At 36.5% G+C, this 21,415-nt stretch overlaps 1 protein-coding gene across 2 annotated transcripts in view; it reads right to left on the minus strand.

Moving 5' to 3' along the window:
* Nucleotides 1-3,043: 3,043 nt before the first annotated feature.
* Nucleotides 3,044-21,415, minus strand: part of MAGT1 (magnesium transporter 1) — an 89,020-nt gene continuing 70,648 nt past the window's right edge. For both annotated transcript variants that reach the window (XM_047715802.1, XM_047715801.1), the window contains 5 exons: nt 20,856-20,945; nt 20,108-20,171; nt 11,001-11,075; nt 7,320-7,410; nt 3,044-5,039 (listed from right to left, as the gene is read on the minus strand). In XM_047715802.1, coding sequence (XP_047571758.1) covers nt 5,024-5,039; nt 7,320-7,410; nt 11,001-11,075; nt 20,108-20,171; nt 20,856-20,945 — 336 coding nt within the window. In that variant the 3' untranslated portion in view covers nt 3,044-5,023. The remainder of the gene's footprint in view (nt 5,040-7,319; nt 7,411-11,000; nt 11,076-20,107; nt 20,172-20,855; nt 20,946-21,415) is intronic.

Below are 21,415 nucleotides of genomic sequence, written 5' to 3' on the forward strand. Positions count from 1 at the left end.
TTCCATACTATTCTGTTTCTCTAAACTTTCTCCACCACTCAGTTCTAAGAAGACTTCATGAGAGTTAGATAGAGGCCCAAACTGTTTGTAAGGGAAATAAAAATGACTAATAAACATAAGGTGTTTGGAGTTACTGATAACTCGGGAACGGGTAATTAAAACGAGGTATGATGAGAGAATTTTAAAACAAGAAAAGGGATAAGGGTGGTAAGAATATTTTTTTTAAGTGTGCATGTTGTTCATAGAGAAGTTTTCAAGTACCATGTAACTCTCTGGGCATGACTCAGGATGTAAATGACTCTGACTTCAGATTTTAAGTACTGAAGTGATACAATACTATATTTGCAGGAATATTTTGTCATTTAGGTGGGGGCAGGGACCAAAACAATATTTTGGCATTTCAGTACCTTAAAAATCTATCTTTTAAATTTTCAATTTCTGTCACAGAAACCTCTCCCTTTGCCTCCCATCCCAATCCCAAAAAAGTAATGAAATCTTTCTCTGTACCCATAACATGTATTCTCCCACCAGCACATAGGACTGCATTTGTTTTCTTGTTTATTTCCACAAGACTGTAAACAACTCAAGAGCAAAGACATTTTTTCCTTTATTCAATCTGTAGTTTTACTGAGCATGTACTATGCAGCCATTTTAGAAAATGAGCATACAGAGAAGAGTAAGACAATATTCCTGTTCTCAAGGGAATTACAGTTAGGGGAGAAAAGAGGCAACTACAAGATAGAATAAGAGACCTCAGCATGCACAAAATAAAAGAGGAGGGGTATAGAACTCGAAGTGGGAGGTCAGGAAAACTTCCCAAACTTTGAGCTGTGTTTGGGGGGGGGAACATTTCATTAATTTTATTTGAGGGTCACAAAAAGAACTTCAGACCTGAAGTTCTCTAGCTGTGACTGCTGGCTGCAGAGCCATGGCCAGGCATCATGAACTGGAAGGCTCAAACCAAATGGATCATTCTGAGTCTGGATATTTGGTGATGCCCACATATCCTGAGGAGTTTCTTCCAGATCTAAGTCATTTACAAAGCATTCATTGGAATATACTAATCAACACTGACTATGCAGGCAGGGTTTACCTGAATGTCTTTAAATTGTCGCCCCAAAGAGCCCGAAGACCATGATTCAACATTTTAACCGTAAGTCATACCTTTTCCAGCTGTACTCATATTTTCAGGACAATAATGAAATACGAAGTGGTGTCAGTGAGTAAATGCCAACATGGGGTTGAGGCCAAGGCATAACTATTTTAGTTTTGATGTGTGGTAAAATATGCATACAATTTGCCATCTTAACCATTTTTTTTGAAGTAAGCTCTAAGCCCAATGTGGGGCTTGAACTCAAGAGTTCCATGTTCTACTGACTAAGCCAGCCAGGTGCCCCTAAATTCTACTTCCACAGATTAAAGAGAGTCCATTGAAATTCCTCCCTTCTTCTGAAGCCTATATCAGCCGTTCTAGGGAAATGCCTTTCTCATTAGGACCCTTCTCTCAGGGTCTTGATGTCAGGAAACAATCAAGGTAGACTAACTATGATTTCCATGTCTCCAGGGAATAATTTACATCTCACACTGAAACCTAATCCATTGGAAATTCGCAGCAAAACTGGAAACCCATAGCTTTCCTTGGAACAACCTTTGGTGAGCTGTGTCACCTATCTAAGGCAGATTTTCTTTAGCAGTCAAAATGAAGGGACTGATTAAATGGTATTTATGGTTCCTTTGGCTCTGATTTTCTATAATATTAACATACTGCTATAGTTGGTTTCATTCTTAGTTATACTTGGGCATTTAAATCAAGATCTGATACTAACATATTAGTTTCAAGTAGATCCTTTCTAAAAAATACTTCAATGCATATTAAACAACCTGCAGCTATAATGGTCTCCACAAGCATTTCACAGCTTCTTCAGAAATCTGATTACAAAACATCCAACATTTCAACTTATTTAATTCAATACCAAACCCTGAATATCACAAATGATACATATTCAAATTTAACTATATCTTTAATATTTTGCACCTAAAACAGTGGTGCTAGAAGGAACACTGAAGTAATTTAGTCCAATGCACTTGCATTAGAATAAAGAAACAGGTCCTGAGAGAACCTATTCCAAGTGACTTGCCTATGGTCACATAGCTAGACAGAGAATAAGAACTAAAATCTGTTTAAGAGCTAGATCTCTCTGCTTCCTGTCCAGTGTTCCCATTCCATGTTTGCAAATGTACTGTTGTTCAGTCTCATATACTGTCATAATCCTTCTGGGTAACTGTTTCAAATCAATTATTTAGTACAAAAAGGTAATGACCTAGTCACAGTGTTCACCGACTGGGACAAAACTAGATCAACCATTGAAGACAGCCATTCACCTACTTATCCTGGCTGTTTTAACTAACCTATTGGGCAACAACATTAATCAAGATAACATATGGAATCCTGGAAGAATGTATCTCAATTTAGAAATACTTAAGGAGTATTACATGAGAGACTATAGACTCTGAAAAACAATCTGAGGGGTTTGAAGCGGCGGGGGGTGGGAGGTTGGGGGAACCAGGTGGTGGGTATTAGAGAGGGCACATATTGCATGGAGCACTGGGTGTGGTGTAAAAACAATGAATACTGTTAAGCTGAAAATAAATTAAAAAAAAAATCCTAAAAAAAAAAAAAAAAGAAATACTTAAGGAAATTGGCCTATCAAACTTACTGTAGAAATTTAATTATATTTTCACCCAAAATGAAATAGCCCAGAGGCACCTGGGTGGCTCAGTCTGTTAAGTGACTGGCTCTTGATTTTGGCTCAGGTCATGATCTAAGGGTTGTGAGATGGAGCTCGGCATCAGGCTCCACACTCAGCAGGGAATCTGCTTGAGATTCTCTCCCTCTCCCTTTGCCCCTCTGCCTGCTCTTGAGCACATGCCTCTCTCAAATAAATAAATAAATCTTTTTTAAAAAACTGAAATAACCTAATATTATAATCCTAATTTAATGTTTTAAATTCACCCCTCTTTACATGTTAATAAAAAAACTTAATTAAGAGTTTAGATTGTAAAAGTTTATTGATGTGGTCAAAAAGCAAACAGCCAGACATTTGGTTATCTTTGCTACTACAATGTGTCATTTTGAATAGTATTTTTAAAATGCATAACAAATATTCAAAAATTAGTAGAAAAGTAAATTAAGAGTCTACATAAGGCACTTCAGATGAAAGCGAACTTCAAAATTTCCACAAAAGTAACTCTAAGTTTAGTAAATCTGTGCTCTACAGATTTTAGCCAGAATGCAATTCTTCTCCTTCCACAAGAAAAATGTGCTCTTAAGGGAGACAAAACAAATACAAAAAAGCGTCATTCTTTTGATGCTTATGGCACATCATATAGGGAGCTATACAGATTACATGGCAGTAGTATTACCCTGGTCAATTTGTACAAATCAGGGCATCTTCATACAAATGTCATAAGAATCACAGCATAAATTTATTTGGCCTGAGACAATTATAAGAACAGCAGATAAGGAATCCAGAATCACACAATTTATAGGGAAGTAATTAACAAAAAGTGGAACCACTAAAGAGTAAAAAGGTCAACTATATGCCCTGACCTGCCAAATCTTGGAACAAAAACAAAAAAGCCACATAAAACATTTCTTCTTAGGCAATTATATTCATCTCTTCTGCAAATCTCTATTATATAAGACTTCTAGACCACATGGGAAAGTTATCAGATGGTAAATAGTAGGCAAAGTATTATTTTGACATAATACTTCTAAGATTTAAAATTTTTCACAGTCATTATTATCATATGTCCATAATAGTGAAACTATGGGGAAGGTTATGGCTAGATCTAATGATAACCATCAACTTTCACTCTTCACAAAAATTTGGTTAGCATATATGGTTATTTCTACTGACAGAAAAAAGACAAAACTCAAAACCTCTTCAAATGTTTACTGTTTCTCCACTTCAAGTGAAAGGATGAAGGCTAAAATAATAGCAAAAACATAACTTTCAAGAAACAATTTACTTTCTATTCATAAGCAACAACTCAATATATCAGGATATGCTTTTCCCAATCTAGGGGAGTCCTTTTCCTAAATATAAGGGTTAATGAAATACGTTAGAACTGTAATACAGAAATTGACTTAACTAGATGAACCTATCTTTTTCTGTGAGGTACAAATGAAAGAAATGACAATCTCTAATTTGTAGAAACAGTTTAGACCATTTTTAAGTTACACTGATTTTAGCACTAAGCTACATTTTTATTAGAGGGGCCTACCTTAAATAAATTAATGAGACAGAATGAACCTGAAATCTTTCGAAATAAATGGAGTTAACACCACACTCATGCAGAAATCATAATCCTGTATTTAGTCTTTTTAATGTCTATAGCTACCAAGAAGCATAGCTAGCACTGTATTTCAGTAGGAAACATGAAGGAGGGAGAGGACTGGCTAGTCTTCTTTTCTAAAGGCTAGGCATGTCAGAGGATCACATAGCATATAATGATTTTTCTGCCCAAAAGGAAAGATGTGCAAAGTATACACATCCATGCAAATATGAAACAGCTAAGAATGCATTCCTGATGCATTTGTCTGTAATAGGCATATGTAGGAACACCTGGTCAGGACTCTTTTTCCCTACCTTTGGATAAGATAATATAAAATTAGATGGCCAATAGTTAACTAAAGCAGTTCTGAGCCTTGTTCTAATTCAAATGTAGTTATAAAATTTTTATAATGTACTTAATTCTACTAATTTAAATGTTATACATACAGTTCATCAGCAAGGGAAGGTTAAAAGGAGAACTGTATCCAAATACTTCATGATTTTGAAAAGAAATTGCTTGTTAAGGCACTACAAATCTTCTTTGGTTAAATGATTAACTATTTAAATCACTTTAAAAAAAGAGGTAATACAAAATACACAAATTTCATTCTTCTTTTCAAACACACACACATTTTTCATTTTTCAATTTCCATTACTCCAGTGTCTACATATCTCTGGGATCCTTTTTAACTCATCAGAAAGCTGAAACAAAAATATTAAAAGAATCTATTAGTCTCTAAAAAAACAATGGGCCTTACTTCTAATAAATACCTTGATTTTAGACGAAAGAGCATTTGGGTGCATGTATAATAAACTTTGAGTATTAATAACAAAAAGTGAGAAATGCCAACATATTAAGATAGTCTTAGAAGAGAAGGAAATAGACATAAACTTGTTTAAAAAAAATCTCATGAAGAGAGACAATGATTAATAATTGGATCAACCATGGTGATGAAATAGAAATCCCAGCAAGATTACCCTTGCATCCCAGTTAGTATTCTATAAAGAAGAAATTATTTTAAAATATAAATACACAGAAGAGTAAATCAAGAATCAAAGTTCTAGTAGGTTTTGTTCTTAAAATTAAGTTACATTTGCCAGCCCAAGTGTCCATTAACTGATAAGTGGATAAAGAAGATGGGGCATATATACACAATAGAATATCACTGAGCCATAAAAAAGAAGGAAGTCTTGCCATTTGCAATGACATGGATGAGCCAGAGAGTATTCTGCTAAGTGAAATAAGTCAGAGAAAGAAAATAACATATGATTTCACTCATGTGTGGAATTTAATAAATAAAACAAGCAAAAGGGGAAAAAAAGGGGCAAATCAAAAATACTCTTAACTACAGAGAACAAACTGAGGGTTACCTGAAGGGAGGTGAGTTGGGGGGATGGGTTAAGGTGATGGGGATTAAGGAGTGCACTTGTGATAAGCATCTTGATTTTAGACAAAAGAGGTGTCAATAGGTATTATATGGAAGTGTTCAATCACTGTATTGTACACCTGAAACTAGTATTACACTGAATGTTAACTAACTAGAATTTAAGTAAAAACTTAAAAAGAAATAAAATTAAGTAAGTTTGCAAGAAACAAATTGCAAAAGAAGATTAATTTATGTTGTTCACTGATCAAAAGGCATCCAAGAATGTCATGATATAATGAATCAACCGGAGAGTTGTTCAAAATTGTCTACTAAAGGGGCTCCTGGGGTGCCTGGGTGGCTCAGTTGGCTGGGCCATTGCCTTCGGCTCAGGTCATGACCCCGGAGTCTCAGGATCCAGTCCTGCATCAGGCTCCCAGCTTCATGTAGACTCTGCTTCTTCCTCTGACCTTCTCTCCTCTCATGTTCTCTCTCTCACTCTCTCTCAAATAAATAAATAAAATCTTTTTTAAAAATTTCACTTGAGGGGCGCCTGGGTGGCTCAGTGGGTTAAAGCCTCTGCCTTCGGCTCAGGTCATGATCCCAGGGTCCTGGGATTGAGCCCTGCATCGGGCTCTCTGCTCAGCAGAGAGCCTGCTTCCCTCTCTCTCTCTCTGCCTGCCTCTCTGCCTACTTGTGATCTCTGTCTAATAAATAAATAAATAAATCTTTAAAAATTTCACTTGATATACTTTATCTTTAGTGTTCATAATGCTTTACACAACAGGACAATGTTGTATTAAAAGAACATGAATTATGGTACCTGGCACTCAGATGATAAAACTAACTCACAACATCCCCCATTATGTAGGTATATTTCTTATGGCTATTAACAGAATCAAATCAAGAATTTAGGATCAGGGGAGTTAATTTCTTCCCTGAGCCTCAGAGATCACTATGAACATTTCAAGACAGATCTTCATGAACACTCCTTCCTATACTCTTTATAAACTGGATTCTAAAAAAATGTTGTTTATGCCATCTAAAGAGCCCTAAAAAGTAGAGATGTGCGAAGTTTAAAAAAACATTAAAAAATAATTTGCTCAAGGGCGCCTGGGTGGCTCAGTGGGTTAAGCCGCTGCCTTCCGCTCAGGTCATGATCTCAGGGTCCTGGGATCGAGCCCCACGTCGGGCTCTCTGCTCAGCGGGGAGCCTGCTTCCTCCTCTCTCTCTCTGCCTGCCTCTCTGCCTACTTGTGATTTCTCTCTGTCAGATAAATAAATAAAAATCTTTAAAAAAAATAATTTGCTCAAGAGAAAGTAGAGTATGAAGACAATGTATAAAATATTCTAACCATTAAGTGTTCTTCAGATTTCTAGACTAAATTAGGTGATGTCAGAATAACTCTCAAAAATGTTCCTGAGAAATCACATACTATTGTCCACTGTATCATAATTATCTTGTTAACTTTTATATGCAACACACTTAAGTTAAAGCTTATATCTGCTTTAGAAGCTAGAACAATTTGGAGGTAAAGGAAAAAAAATATTACAAAGCAACAGCAACTCTAATCATTTTAAGTATAGGTAATCACTATGTAAGTGTAAAATAATCATACCTATATGGATATCCATGGTATTTAGATCTGAAAATAGAGAGCATCCAACTGAAGAATAATACAACAAGTGCAATACCAGCCACAGACATTACTGCAGAAAAACAAAAGTGTAAAATGAGCATGTTAGATGTAATAAAGAACTAGGGCATAAATGGTAGTCTACACTTCCAAGAGTGAAAATTTAATGGTAAACCTCAACTTTCCAAAAATTTTCATGCCCATTCTTAAATCTTTAGGATTCTGCCTTCCCATTTAATTTGACCCATTACAATATAATAGAGTAGTTCCATTTATATGCTTTTGCAATTTAATTGTGTGAAATAATAAAGTCATCACAGTCAAGAATTTAGTGTTAAAGGGGCACATAGGTGGCTCAATAGGTCAAGCATCTGACTCTTGATTTCAGCACAGGTCATGATCTCAGGGTTTTAAGATCGAGCCTTGGGGCGCCTGGGTGGCTCAGTGCGTTAAGCCTCTGCCTTCGGCTCAGGTCGTGATTTAGGGGTCCTGGGATCGAGTCCTGCTTCAGCCTCTCTGCTTGGCAGGGAGCCTGCTTCCTCCTCTCTCGCTCTGCCTGCCTCTCTGACTACTTGTGATTTCTGTCAAATAAATAAATAAAATCTTAAAAAGAAAAAGAAAGATCGAGCCTTGACTACGGCGCCATGCCCAGCAGAGCCTGCTTCTCTCCCTCTCCTTCTGCCCCTCCCCCCATGCATGTGAGCATGCTCACACTAATAAATAAATCTTTAAACAAAAAAGAATTTAGTGTTAGAAAATTTTACTACTAACAAGATAATCACTTACTCACTTATTAAATTTCTTCTATAGCGTTAAATATGGCCTTTTGTGTGTGTTAATACAGCAGTTGAAGTTCTAGGGAAACGTACTTATTGGCCGACACTAAAAACCTTGTCTTGTTACACTTTAGGGAGAAATTCTTTTTCCTTTTTAAATTTTCACATAATATAAATAGGGGTTAAAAGGTAAATGTTAAATATATTTTTAATGAGTATTAACACATGACACAAAACGTGGTATTGATATTGATTTAAAGACATCTGGGGCGCCTGGGTGGTTCAGTGGGTTCAGCCTCTGCTTTCAGCTCAGGTTATGATCTCAGGGTCCTGGAATCGAGTCCTGCATTGTGCTCTCTGCTCAGCAGGGAGCCTGCTTGCCCCCACCCCCCACCCCCGCCTCGCCTCTCTGCCTACTTATGATCTCTGTCTGTCAAATAAATAAATAAAATCTTTAAAAAAAAAAGACATCTAACAACATCATTGTGACACCCTCACTTGAAAGTACTTTATTCGTTTATAGGTAACTACACCACCTACATAAGGAACTCATTCAACGTGGATTCCTCATTTGAATAATGAGGGGGAAATACCATGAATCTTGGTCCTAAATTCATAGCTCTCTCCATTAATCTCATATGCTCTGGTTTACATAGCAGTTAACAATCTTAACTCTGGATGCCGATCCCACAATGCTCAGCTATGATTCTCATAACTTGAGGCTGTTTCAAGTCCTGAAACTAAGACTGCTAAGAAGCATAGTGGTGGGGATGTGGGGAAGCATGCATTCTACACCCTTGGAAATTCTAGGGAAACATACTTATTGGCTGACTCTAAAAACAATTTTTAGTCTTATTATACTTAGAGAGCCATTCTTTTTCCTTTTTAAATCTTCACATAATATAATTAGGGGCTAAAATGAAAATGTTACACGTATCTTTTAATAAGTATTAACACATGAGCATTGTAGAAGTCTTTTTTATCTAATACACACACACACACACACACACACCCCTGTGTGTATATACAGTATCAGTGTATTTACATTTGTATTCTACTTTTTTCACATAATTTATCTAAAAGTGTTTAGGGCAGTTTCTGGTAGATAACAAATATTAAATAAGTATTTGTTATTATTACTTGTGATTATTCTAATGTGCCACTAAAGTGTTTTACAATTAATTCATACTACCAGTGTAGTATTCAGAGGGCCTTTCCCCAATAATGAATACCGAAATAGGCAAATTTTTAAAAGTCAGGTAATGAAAGGATTTATACTGACTGGATAAAAAATTGATACATTAGTTCTATTTTTGCAATATGTAAAAATTCATTTCAATTCAGCAAAATAAGAATCTCCTAAATTTGAAATCCAATGTCATCACATTTTTTCAAATAAACAAGTAGACTATATTTAGAGAGTTTAATTTGATGACATACACCCTTTTAGCCATAAAGGGAAAACTCTGACTTAAACATATTTTATATGAGTGAAATAAAATTACACTGTTAGCATTTCTTTGCAACAAATACCAATGTGTGAATATTTTAATATATAAAAAGTCCATCCAAACCAATATAAAAAGTACTAAGAATAATATATAAATGGCAAAAGACAAAGACTTTTTATAGAAGGGAAAACACAAACAGCTGATAAACATTCAGAAAAATATTCAACTTCGTTAATAACCAAAGTACAGGGCGCCTGGGTGGTTTAGTGGGTTAAGCCTCTGCCTTTAGCTCAGGTCATGTTCCCAGGGTCCCGGGATCGAGCCCCACATCGGGCTCTCTGCTTGGCAGGAAGCCTGCTTCCCTCCCTCTCTCTCTCTGCCTGCTTCTTCACCTACTTGTTATCTCTGTCAAATAAATAAATAAAAACTTTTAAAAAAATAACCAAAGTACAAAATAACATTTGCCCCTTTTCTGATTAGCAAGTACACACACACACACAATTTTTAATGAGCTTAGCTAATGCTGACAAAGCATCCTTAAATACCACTAGCAGGAATCTCAACTGTAACATCTGGGGAAACAATTTAGCATCATCAGTTAAAATATCAAGTAGTAAAAATACTACTACAGAGGACCATATAGTCATTCTACTTTTAGGAATCTACCTTAGAGAGTTCATATGAAATGAGAATAAAGCTTAGTATACTATGGTAGTCACTAAAGAAGTATTTATTATAATGGAAGTTCAAAAAAAACCTAAATATTTGACAGAATCAGAATAGTTAAATTACAGCATACAGTATAAATTTAAAATTATGTACAGGAAAATATTTATTAGTGAATTATTTTTTTTTAAAGATTTTATTTATTTATTTGACAGACAGAGATTACAAGTAAGCAGAGAGGCAGTCAGAGAGAGAGAGAGGAGAAAGCAGGCTCCCCGCTAAGCAGAGAGCCCTACATGGGGCTCGATCCCAGGACCCTGGGATCATGACCCGAGCTGAAAGCAGAGGCTTTAACCCACTGAGCCACCCAGGCGCCCCTATTAGTGAATTATTTAACTCCAGTTAAAAGTGGGGGTACAAGATTCAAAATTTTATACAGAGTTTTAAATATGTTTTTACAAATGGAAGAAACTATATTAAAACATTAAAATTTTTAGCTTCTCAATAATGGAATAATGGGTAATTCTCCCCCCAAATGTTTCATAAATCAGATTTCACCCCACATTTTTTACAATAAGTATATGTTACTTTTTAAATAATCAAGTAGTAAAATAATATTCCTATAACTAAGAGGGGGAAGTGATTAAGAGGATATTTTCTTCTGTATTAAAGGCAGAATTGTTATTTAACATTGTATGTCAACTATACTTCAACAATAAAAAATAAATTAAAAAGGTAGAACTTATATTTTGGCATATGATATAACTTACTTTTTCGCTTTCCAATATCCATGTCAGATGTAGCAGCTTCACATAACAGCACCATCCCTAAGGTAACACCACCATCTTAGAAAAATTGTTAAAGGAGAAATTCACACAGATAGAAGACATACCACTTTAATATTTCTCTTCTTTCATGAAGAAAATTATAATGAGGAACACCTGGGTAGCCCAGTTGGTTAAGTGGCTGCCTTCGGCTCAGGTCATGATCCCAGCATCCTGGGATCGAGTCCAACATCGGGCTCCTTGCTCGGCAGGGAGCCTGCTTCTCCCTCTGCCTCTGCCTGCCACTCTGCCTGCCTGTGCTCGTTCGCTCTCTCTCTCTAACAAATAAATTAAAAATTAATAATAATTAATTATTAATTAATTAATAATAATTATTAATTAATTAATAATAAATTTAAAAATCTTTAAAAAAAGGAAAATTACAACGAATATACAAATCTTCAACTTTCAATTAAAAAACAAACCTTACTAAAATAGGGAATCATTATGAATGTATTAAATGTCACTGGAGGGGTACCTGTGTGGCTCAGTCAGTTAAGCGTCTGCCTTCGGCTCAGGTCATGATCTCAGGGTTCTGGAATCGAGTCCCATGTCAGGATCCCCACTTAGCAGGAAGCCTGCTTCTCCCTCTCCCTCTGCCTGTTGCTCCCCCTGCTTGTGCTCTTTCTCTCTGTCAAACCTCTGTCAAATAAATAGATAAAATCTTTTAAAAAAATAAACTTCACTGGATTGTTCTCTTTAAAATAGTTAATTTTATGTTATGTGAATTTCACTTTAATAAAAAAAGATGGGTGATTAAAAATACAAAATAAGGGGTGGCTGGGTGGCTCAGTTGTTGATCCCAGGATCCTGGGATTGAGCCCCACATCAGGCTCCCTGCTCGGTGGGAGGCCTGCTTTTCCCTCTCCCACTCCCTCTATTTGTGTTCCTTCTCTCGCTGTGTCTCTCCCTGTCAAATCAATAAATAAAATCTAAAAATAAATAAATAAAATAGAGAATGTTATATCTGTATACTGTAACAATTATTTACTATGAAGGTATAATAAAAATATTAAGGTTGGAAAATTACTTCATTTGTACAAATGAAAATCAGTATTTTTAACAAATGTCCCACTATAATTTAACAGATGAAATACGAGTTTTTCTGACAAGTACTTTGAAATAAACTTCCTGGACGTGCTTGCATGTATTACTCCAACCTTGTATATACTTTATTTTGTTTTTTTGGGAGGCCTGAACTCACAACCCTGAAATCAAGACCTGAGCTGAGATCGAGAGTCAGAGAGGCTGAACTGCCTGAGCCACCCAGGTGTTCTGATATATTTTAAATTAGCAAGACAGGAAACAACATGTGTTGGAGGGGACGTGGAGAAAGGGGAATCCTCTTACACTGTTGGTGGGAATGCAAGTTGGTGCAGCCACTTTGGAGAACAGTGTGGAGATTCCTCAAGAAAGTAAAAACAGGGCGCCTGGGTGGCTCAGTGGGTTAAGCCGCTGCCTTCGGCTCAGGTCATGATCCCAGGTCCTGGGTTCAAGCCCCACATCGGGTTTTCTGCTCAGCAGGGAGCCTGCTTCCTCCTCTCTCTCTGCCCGCCTCTCTGCCTACTTGTGATTTCTCTCTGTCAAATAAATAAATAAAATCTTAAAAAAAAAAAGTAAAAAAAAAAATTTCTTTGCCTATTGAATTAGCAGTTTAAAAATGAGAATATATAATGATAGTTAGGACCTGCCAGAGCTATCAGTACACATATTCTGACAGCAATCCTTCTTCCCTTTATTTAGCAAAACTTTTTTGGAAAATAGTTTGGACAGAACACCAAGGAAAACAGATTTGTACACTCCGTTTCAAATCTTACCTTTGGGAATCTGGAGATATGCCTATTTTTTTTTAAAGATTTATGCATTTGTTTATTTGTGTGTTAGAGAGAGAAAGAGAGAGCACAAGCAGCGGGAGCTGCAGGCAGAGGGAGAAGCAGGTTCCCCACTGAACAAGGAGCCTGATGTGGGACTCAATCCCAGGACCATGGGATCATGACCTGAGCTGAAGGGAGATGATTAACTGGCTGAGCCACCGAAGCGTCCCACCAAATTATTTTTATATCCAAGTAAACATTCTTTACAACATTCAACAATAGAAGAATAGGGGTGCCTGGGTGGCTCAGTGGGTTAAAGCCTCTGCCTTCAGCTCAGGTCATGATCCCAGGGTCCTGGGATTGAGCCCCACATCGTGTTCTCTGCTCAGCAGGGAGACTGCTTCCGTTTCTCTCTCTGCCTGCCTCTCTGCCTACTTGTGATCTCTGTCAAATAAATAAATAAATATTTAAAAAAAACAATAGAAGAATAACTGAAATATGATACACCCATTATATAAACATTAAGAATGATCACAATTTTTCCTTTTCCTTGCCTATATTTTATTTATCTGTAATTCTCATGCAACTTTTGTAATGATAAAAGCCATACAACTATATAGAAAATGCTTATATTAAGAAGCTGAACTGCATACAAAGTCTGTCTATACTACAAAAAAGGAGCTCCCCCCAAAAAAGATACAACTAAACAAAGAATGCAAGAGACTGGGCTGCCTGGGTGTCTCAATGGGTTAAGCCTCTGCCTTCAGCTCAGGTCATGATCTCAGGGTCCTGGGATCGAGTCCCACATCAGGCTCTCTGCTAGGCAGGGAGCCTGCTTCCTCCTCTCTCTCTCTCTCTCTACTTGTGATCACTCTCTCTGTCAAATAAATAAAATCTTTAAAAAAAAAAAGAATGTAAGAGACTATGCAAAAATAAACCTAGATTTTAATATTAGGGTTTTATTTTTTTTAAGATTTTATTTATTTGACAGAGAGAGCACAAGCATGAAGAGTAGCAGGGAGAGGGAGAAGCAGGCTCCCCACAGAGCAGGGGGATCCTGACGTGGGGCTGGGAACCCTGGGATCATGATCAGTTGCTTAACCAACTGAACTACCCAGGCACCCAATATTAGGGTGTTAGATCATGAATGAAAATTATCTAATCCACTGTTTTATTTAATTTAAATATATTTGAAGTATAATTCCATTTGTGTAAAATTAAAAAATAAGTAAAACTAATCCATACTGTTAGTAGTCAGGATATAGTAGTTACTTTTGGGTAGGAAGGTAACAATCAGGAAGGGGTGATGAGGGGAATGCTTTGGGGTATGAGTAGTTTTATTTCATCAACTGGGTGCTGATTACACAGTTGTGTTCACTTTGTGAAAATTTATCAAACTGTACACTGCACTTATGAACTGTGAACATTTCTGCATGAATATAGTAATTTACATAAAATTTACATACATGTAATTTCTTTAAAGATTCTATTTATTTATTTGACAGACAGAGAGATCACAAGTAGGCAGAGAGGCAGGCAGAGAGAGAGGAAGCAGGCTCCCTGCTGAGCAGAGAGCCTGATGTGGGGCTCGATCCCAGGACCCTGGGATCATGACCTGAGCTGAAGGCAGAGGCACCCCTAAAATGTAATTTTAAAAGTTGCTTAGTGGATCAGGCAACTCATATAGTTTGCTTTATTAATCATGTAGTAAGTTTTACAATATCAAAATAATGATAAATATGTGGATATTTTCTAAACTTATAACTACTAGTTAGTAGTCTTCTTATTCTACTAGTTCTTATCAACATGGTGAGTTTTGAGTTTTGAGTTTTTAGGCTTTGTGGCCACTAAAAAAAATAAGGGATTGTCAGTCTTCCATAAAGTTTCCTACCTCTAAAAAAGTTAAATAGCTTTATTCATTGTCTCACACGTAGTGAGACACAGCATTTAAGGCACTGTCTTATAACCTGTAAACCTCTGTTTATCCCAATACTATAGGCTCCTTAGACAAATCATACATTCACAGTGACTAGCAAAAATAACTGCTCAGAAAGTATCACCCAAACCTTCCTGACCATTACCAAAAAACTAAAAACAAAATAAGGGAAAAAAATCACCCTGAAAAAATACTCCCATTTTGTATCTGATTAACCAAATTTATAAGAAATGCTGTACTTCCAAAAACAGACTATTGGGAAATAGCTTCTGAACAGAAGAAAAAAAGCTTCTGAGGCAACCTACGAGGGTGGCGGGATGGCTCAGTCAGTTAAGCATCCAACTCTCGATTTCTGCTCAGGTTATGACCTCAAGATGGTGGGATCAAGTCCCACATGAGGCTCTGCACTCAGCAGGGAGTCTTTTTTTTGTCTTTTTTTTTTTTTTTATGTGACAGAGAGAGAGATGACAAGTAGGCAGAGAGGCAGGCAGAGAGAGAGGGGAAAGCAGGCTCCCGGCTGAGAAGAGAGCCCGATGCGGGGCTCGATCCCAGGACCCTGAGATCATGACCTGAGCCGAAGGCAGTGGCTTAACCCACTGAGCCACCCAGGCGCCCCTCAGCAGGGAGTCTTTCTCTTTCTCTCTCTCTCTCCCCCACCCTTCCTCTCACTCATGCTTTCTCTCTAAAAATAAATAAAATAAATATATTTTTTTTAAAGGGCAACTTATGGAATGGGAGAAGATACTTGCAAATGACTTATCTGATAAAGGGTTAGTATCCAAAATATATAAATAACTTACAAAACACAACACCGCCCAAAAAACCCCCAAATAATCCAGTTAAAAAATGGGCAGAAGATATGAATAGACATTTCTCCAAAGAAGACATACAGATGGCCCGCAGACACATGAAAAGATGCTCAACATCACTCATCATCAGGGAAATGCATATTAATACTACAATGAGGTATCAACTCACACCAGTCAGAATGGCTAACATTAACAACACAGGAAAAAACAGGTATTGGTGAGAATGGGGAGTAAAGGGAACCCTCCTACACTGTTGGTGGGAATGCAAACTGGCTCAGCCACTCTGGAAAACAGTATGGAGGTTCCTCAAAAAGTTAATTCATTGTCTATGATGTAGCAATTGCACTATAGGTATTTATCCAAAGGATACAAAAATATTTATTCGAAGGGATAACATGTTACCCCCATGTTTATAGCAGCATCAACAATAGCCAAATTATAGAAGGAGCCCAAAAGTTCCCTGACTAATGAATGAATAAAGAAGTAGTATCTATGATGGAATATTATTCTGCCATATAAAAAGAATGAAACCTTGACATTTGCAATGACGTGGATGGAGCTAGAGAATATTATGCCAAGCAAAATAAGTCAGTCAGAGAAAGACAAATACCATATGGTTTCACTCATGTATAGAATTTAAGAAACAAAAGAAACAAAAATGGGGTGGAGAGGTAAACCAAGAAACAGACTCTTAACTACAGAGAACGAACTGATGGTTACCAGAGGGGAGGTGAGGGGGATAGGTGAAATAGGTGATGGGGATTAAGCAGGGTACTTGTGATGAGCACTGGGTGTTGTATGTAGGTGTTGAATCAGTGAATTCTAGACCTGAAACTAAATTTACACTCTATGTTAACTAATTGGAATCTAAATTAAAACTTGGAAAGGAAAAACTTGCTATATTTCTTTCTTTTTTTAAAGATTTTATTTATTTATTTGAGAGAGAGAGAGAGAGCACAGAGGGAGAGTGAGAGGGAGAATCAGGCTCCCCACTGAGGAAGGAGCCAATGTGGGGCTCAATCCCAGGACCCTGAGATCATGACCTGAACGGAAGGCAGCTGCTTAACCTGCTGAGTCACCCAGGAGGCGCAAAATGACATATTTTTCAATAGATTTGCAATCTGCTCCAAATGTATCTGAAGCCTTAAGTTATGTTTAACCTTTAGGCAGAAGGAAAAAGTAAGAATATTCCAATTTCCTAAATGTCTTATATAATTATATTTTAAAAGTTAGGACAAAGCTTAGGAGAGAAGAATTTTGGCAGTCCTACAGTGTTAAGGAGACCATGATTAAGGTTCAGGTTCCACCAGAAAGAATGACAAGATTCATTCACCAGGCTCTCAGTTGAAAGTCATGGATGGAGAGGATGGAGAAAATGGGAGAAAAACAATACTGAAGATATAGTAGCCAAACATTTTCCAAAATGAGTAAGGGTACTAACCCACAGACTTAGGAAGATCTGCAATTCAGAAAACAGGAACAACAGAAATAAAACATTAGGAGAAAAGTCTTAAAATCCATCAGAGAAAAAGACATACTGCCTTCAAAGAACAATAATAAGAATTAAATCTGATTTTTCTCAGAAACTATGGAAGTAAAAGACAATGAGATAACATTTCCAAAGTGCTTAAAGAAATATAGAAATCTATACCTGGTAAAATATCCTTAAAAATAATAAATAATAAAAGCTTTTTTTAAAAAAATTAGGACAAAGCTAGAAGACCGACAAAACACAAATCACTTTATATTTTGTAACTATATCTGCCCTTTTGCTACACTGTTCAATTTCAAAATACCATTAATTGAGACCATTTCAAGACACTGGAAAGTTTCCAAGGTATAATAAATTTGTTAATAGATCAAACCATAAATGAGAATTTCCAACCTAAATTTTGAAATAATTTGAAACAGGAGAAAGACAAATTTGTATGATCTCTCTTATATGTGGAATCTAAAAATAAATTTTACACACACACACACACACTTACAGATACAGAGAACAGATTGGTGGTTGTCAGAGTAGGGCAGTAAGGGGTAGAAGTGGGTGAACTTTTTTTTAGTTTAAATAAATTGAGTAAGTCGGGGCGCCTGGGTGGCTCAGTGGGTTAAAGCCTCTGCCTTCGGCTCAGGTCATGATCCCAGTGTCCTGGGATAGAGCCACACATCGGGCTCTCTGCTCAGCAGGGAGCCTGCTTCCCTTCCTCTCTCTCTGCCTACTTGTGATCTCTCTGTCAAATAAATAAAATAAGTAAAATTTATTTATTTCTTTTTTATTAAAGATTTTATTTATTTGATAGATCACAAGTAGGTAGAGAGGCAGGCAGAGAGAGAGAGAAGGGAGGAAGCAGGCTCCCCACTGAGCAGAGAGCCCGACATGGGGCTCCATCCCAGGACCCTGGGATCATGACCTGAGCCAAAGACAGAGGCTTTAACCCACTGAGCCACCCAGGGGCCCCTAAAATAAGTAAAATTTAAATAAATTGAATAAGAAATAAATTTTAGGATTTGAAAGAACATACGGTTGGATATTTTTCTTGCAATATTCTTTTTTACCGCTGGGAATAGGTATTTATTATTAGATTAATTTTTTAGCTCATCATTCCATAGCTGAATAGATGAACTCTCCTGGCTCTGAGCTGGATTTTAAGCAGTAAATCTGTTTTCCATATTATACATGAACACTGTTTTGAGAAAGTATCATTTTCTCAAATGTCTTTCAATTAAACCAAAAGCTCATTTTTTTTCAGATTGTTTTCCTTAAAGTATCTCTATTAAATCATCAATATAGTAAAATAAAATGGGAAACACACACACAAAGATTTACTAAGGAGGATATTTCCAGGGTTTTTAATTTTTTTCTTTATATGTACTTGTATTTTCTAAATTTCCTTTAATTAACTTGTATAGCTTTTATCATCAGAAAAAGCATTTTAAGGGATTAAATTACGCATATTGATTGTAATCACCTTCAAATTTCTTAGCCAATTCTTAAATAGTACAATCCAATTTCAATAGAGTTAAGTGTTGAACTAGTTGACCTCTAAGTTATTTAGATGATGAGATGAGAAGGCAAGGCAAATGACTTTACCATCAAACCACTGCAGAGATTCTCTAACAGCCTGGGCTACAACTGATTGCAATATGTCAATGTCAGGACCCCTTGGTTGAGCAGCACAACTCCAGAAACATTACATTTGTTTACCTTATTGACTTATTCTACAGAATCACTGCTTATATCTTTGGGGCGGGGAGATAAACTGTGTTGAATAAGGCTATGAAGTTTAGACTCTTACCTATCTGAGTCACTGTTAACTATCCTTGCAGCTTACAGAGGCATCAATTTTCAGATTTGAGAAAATAACAACCTGCTCTGCCATTCAAGAGAATGGGAAAACACATAAAAAGCAGCCACAGGGTTCACAGGAAAAAAAAAAATGCCTTCAACTCGAGTTGTGATCTCTGGGTCCTGGGATTGAGCTTCGCATCGGACTTCTGGTTCGGCAGGGAGTCTGCTTCTCCCTCTACCTCCCAATCCCCTCCCACCACCCCCCGCCCCCATGCTTGTGCTCTCTCTCAAATGAATAAAATCTTGAACAACAACAACAACAACAACCAAAATAACCTGTCTTTGAGAAACTACTGTTTTCTTACTCAATGAAGAGGAAGATGTCTTAAATTGTAGACTGATTCAAATTATATCACTAGGAAGGAAACAATCCATTCTTGCCTGGAAGATATAAGTCATTCAACACATAAGTACAATTTCTAAGTAGCCTCGATTTACAACTAAAGTACAGAGCTTCAAATAAAGAGTTTGTGAAGACAAAAATCCCACATTTATCTGAATTCTGTAGAGTTTACAGGAGACAGAACCCTGTGTCCACTTCACAGTCCAAACCTGATGCTGATTCCTTTTCACTTAGTCTGGTTTTGCTTTAAGTTTATCAAAACATTGCTTCATTTACATTTCACCTAAGCTTCACCCTTCCTCCAAATTTTATAATAACTCTATCTTTCCTTAGGTAAGATGTCCCATGGTTCTTCTAGTGTGCAGTCTCCCTTGTAGCAATGATCAATAAACCTGTATTTAGGGCGCCTAGGTGGCTCAGTGGGTTAAAGCCTCTGCCTTCCGCTCAGGTCATGATCTCAGGGTCCTGGGATCAAGCCCCGAATCGGGCTCTCTGCTCAGCAGGGAGCCTACTTCCCCCTCTCTCTCTGCCTGCCTCTCTGCCTACTTGTGACCTCTCTCTGTCAAATAAAGAAATAAAATCTTTACAAAAAATAAGCCTGTCTTTATTAGACTGAAGGTTTGTCTCTGGTGGTGTTTAGCTGATTGGACTAAGATAAATAACATAGAAATAGGATTCCAAAGATATTAAAACTTGCATTAATAAGAGAGCAGCCTCAAGCAAACACTATAAAGAAAATATGAGAATGTGACAAAAGAGATAAACTAAAATGCAGCATCAAGGACTTATTATAAAAAGAGGATACTAAACAGAAGAACAATGTGTGTTTCAGCTACAAACTGGGCTTGGCTGCTTCCATGGATGTAATTCTGGGGGGAGGAAAAAAGACAAAATTAAATATTTAAATATACATTAACTTTTGATATTCTAATCCTAAAATTGGTTATTTTTGAGCCCTATGAAATTATTAGTGCACCTGATTTACATAAGCATTGAGTCTGTGGCATTCGTCAGTAAAGAAACTGGAAAAAAATAAACACTATTTCTGTGTTATTTATTATTCATTTGTCTTTTCATTGTATTATGTTCTCAACAACAGAATATATGAGAAACATAGTACTTCAGTGTACAAGACCATGAGGTACAATAATGTAAACTCCATGAAGGCAAAGATTGTTCTTGTTTACCACTGCATCTAATAATACTTAGCACAGTGCCTAGAAACAGTAGATGCTCAAGTACTTGTGCATTTCAACTAACTGTTTATTTGAAAGCTGACTTTGATTCTTAGCCTCTTAGAGTCAAAAGAATTCACCAAATGTGATAAGGATAAGGAATTTTCCACTTTTAAAAGCACATTTCATTAACTGAAGCTCATGATCCAAGAGAGATTGAAAACCCAATTCCTTCACACCTTGGCAATGGTGTCCCAAAATAATAATTATTATCTATATATACGTATATAGATAATAATTATTAATAACTAATAATAATTAACAATTATTAAGGTTAACTTTGGTGTATAATGGGAAGAAATTCTGAACTTCCCTTACCACGTGTCCTGTGTGTGGATTCTTATGAGCATATGGTGGTCCTCTTATATGGTTCCACATTTGACCAGATGTCATAGCAAGCACAAAACACTAGGAAACAAAAAATAAGGAAATACTTATATAACATGGTGCAGCTGCTCCTATACTGATCAGACTAACAGGATGATGAAAAGCATGTCTGCTCAAGTAATACAGGAACCAAATTTTTTTCAGATGAGTAATTTTTGAATAAGGCTTGTATTTCACAAGAATCACTAATACTTACACTGAAAGGAAAATCCTATTTTAAAATTATATATAACCTGACAGATGTTTAAAAATTGAAAACTGAAGAGCCTTTTAGAAGAATATTTTCAAAAGAACTGCATATTTTCTTAGGGGTGACATCCTATCGTTGAGATTGGATAAAAAAGGAGTACAAGTTCCCACAAACTCTGGCCATGCTAATAAGATAATGGAGGAAACAAAATGATCTTAAGGCATGAATAAATAAAATCCCCCTCACAGGTAAGAAATAAAAAACAAAATTCTACTTAACAATACAATATTGTATGCAAACA

The sequence above is a fragment of the Lutra lutra genome, chromosome X, assembly GCF_902655055.1.
Source record: "Lutra lutra chromosome X, mLutLut1.2, whole genome shotgun sequence".
NCBI lineage: Eukaryota > Metazoa > Chordata > Mammalia > Carnivora > Mustelidae > Lutra > Lutra lutra.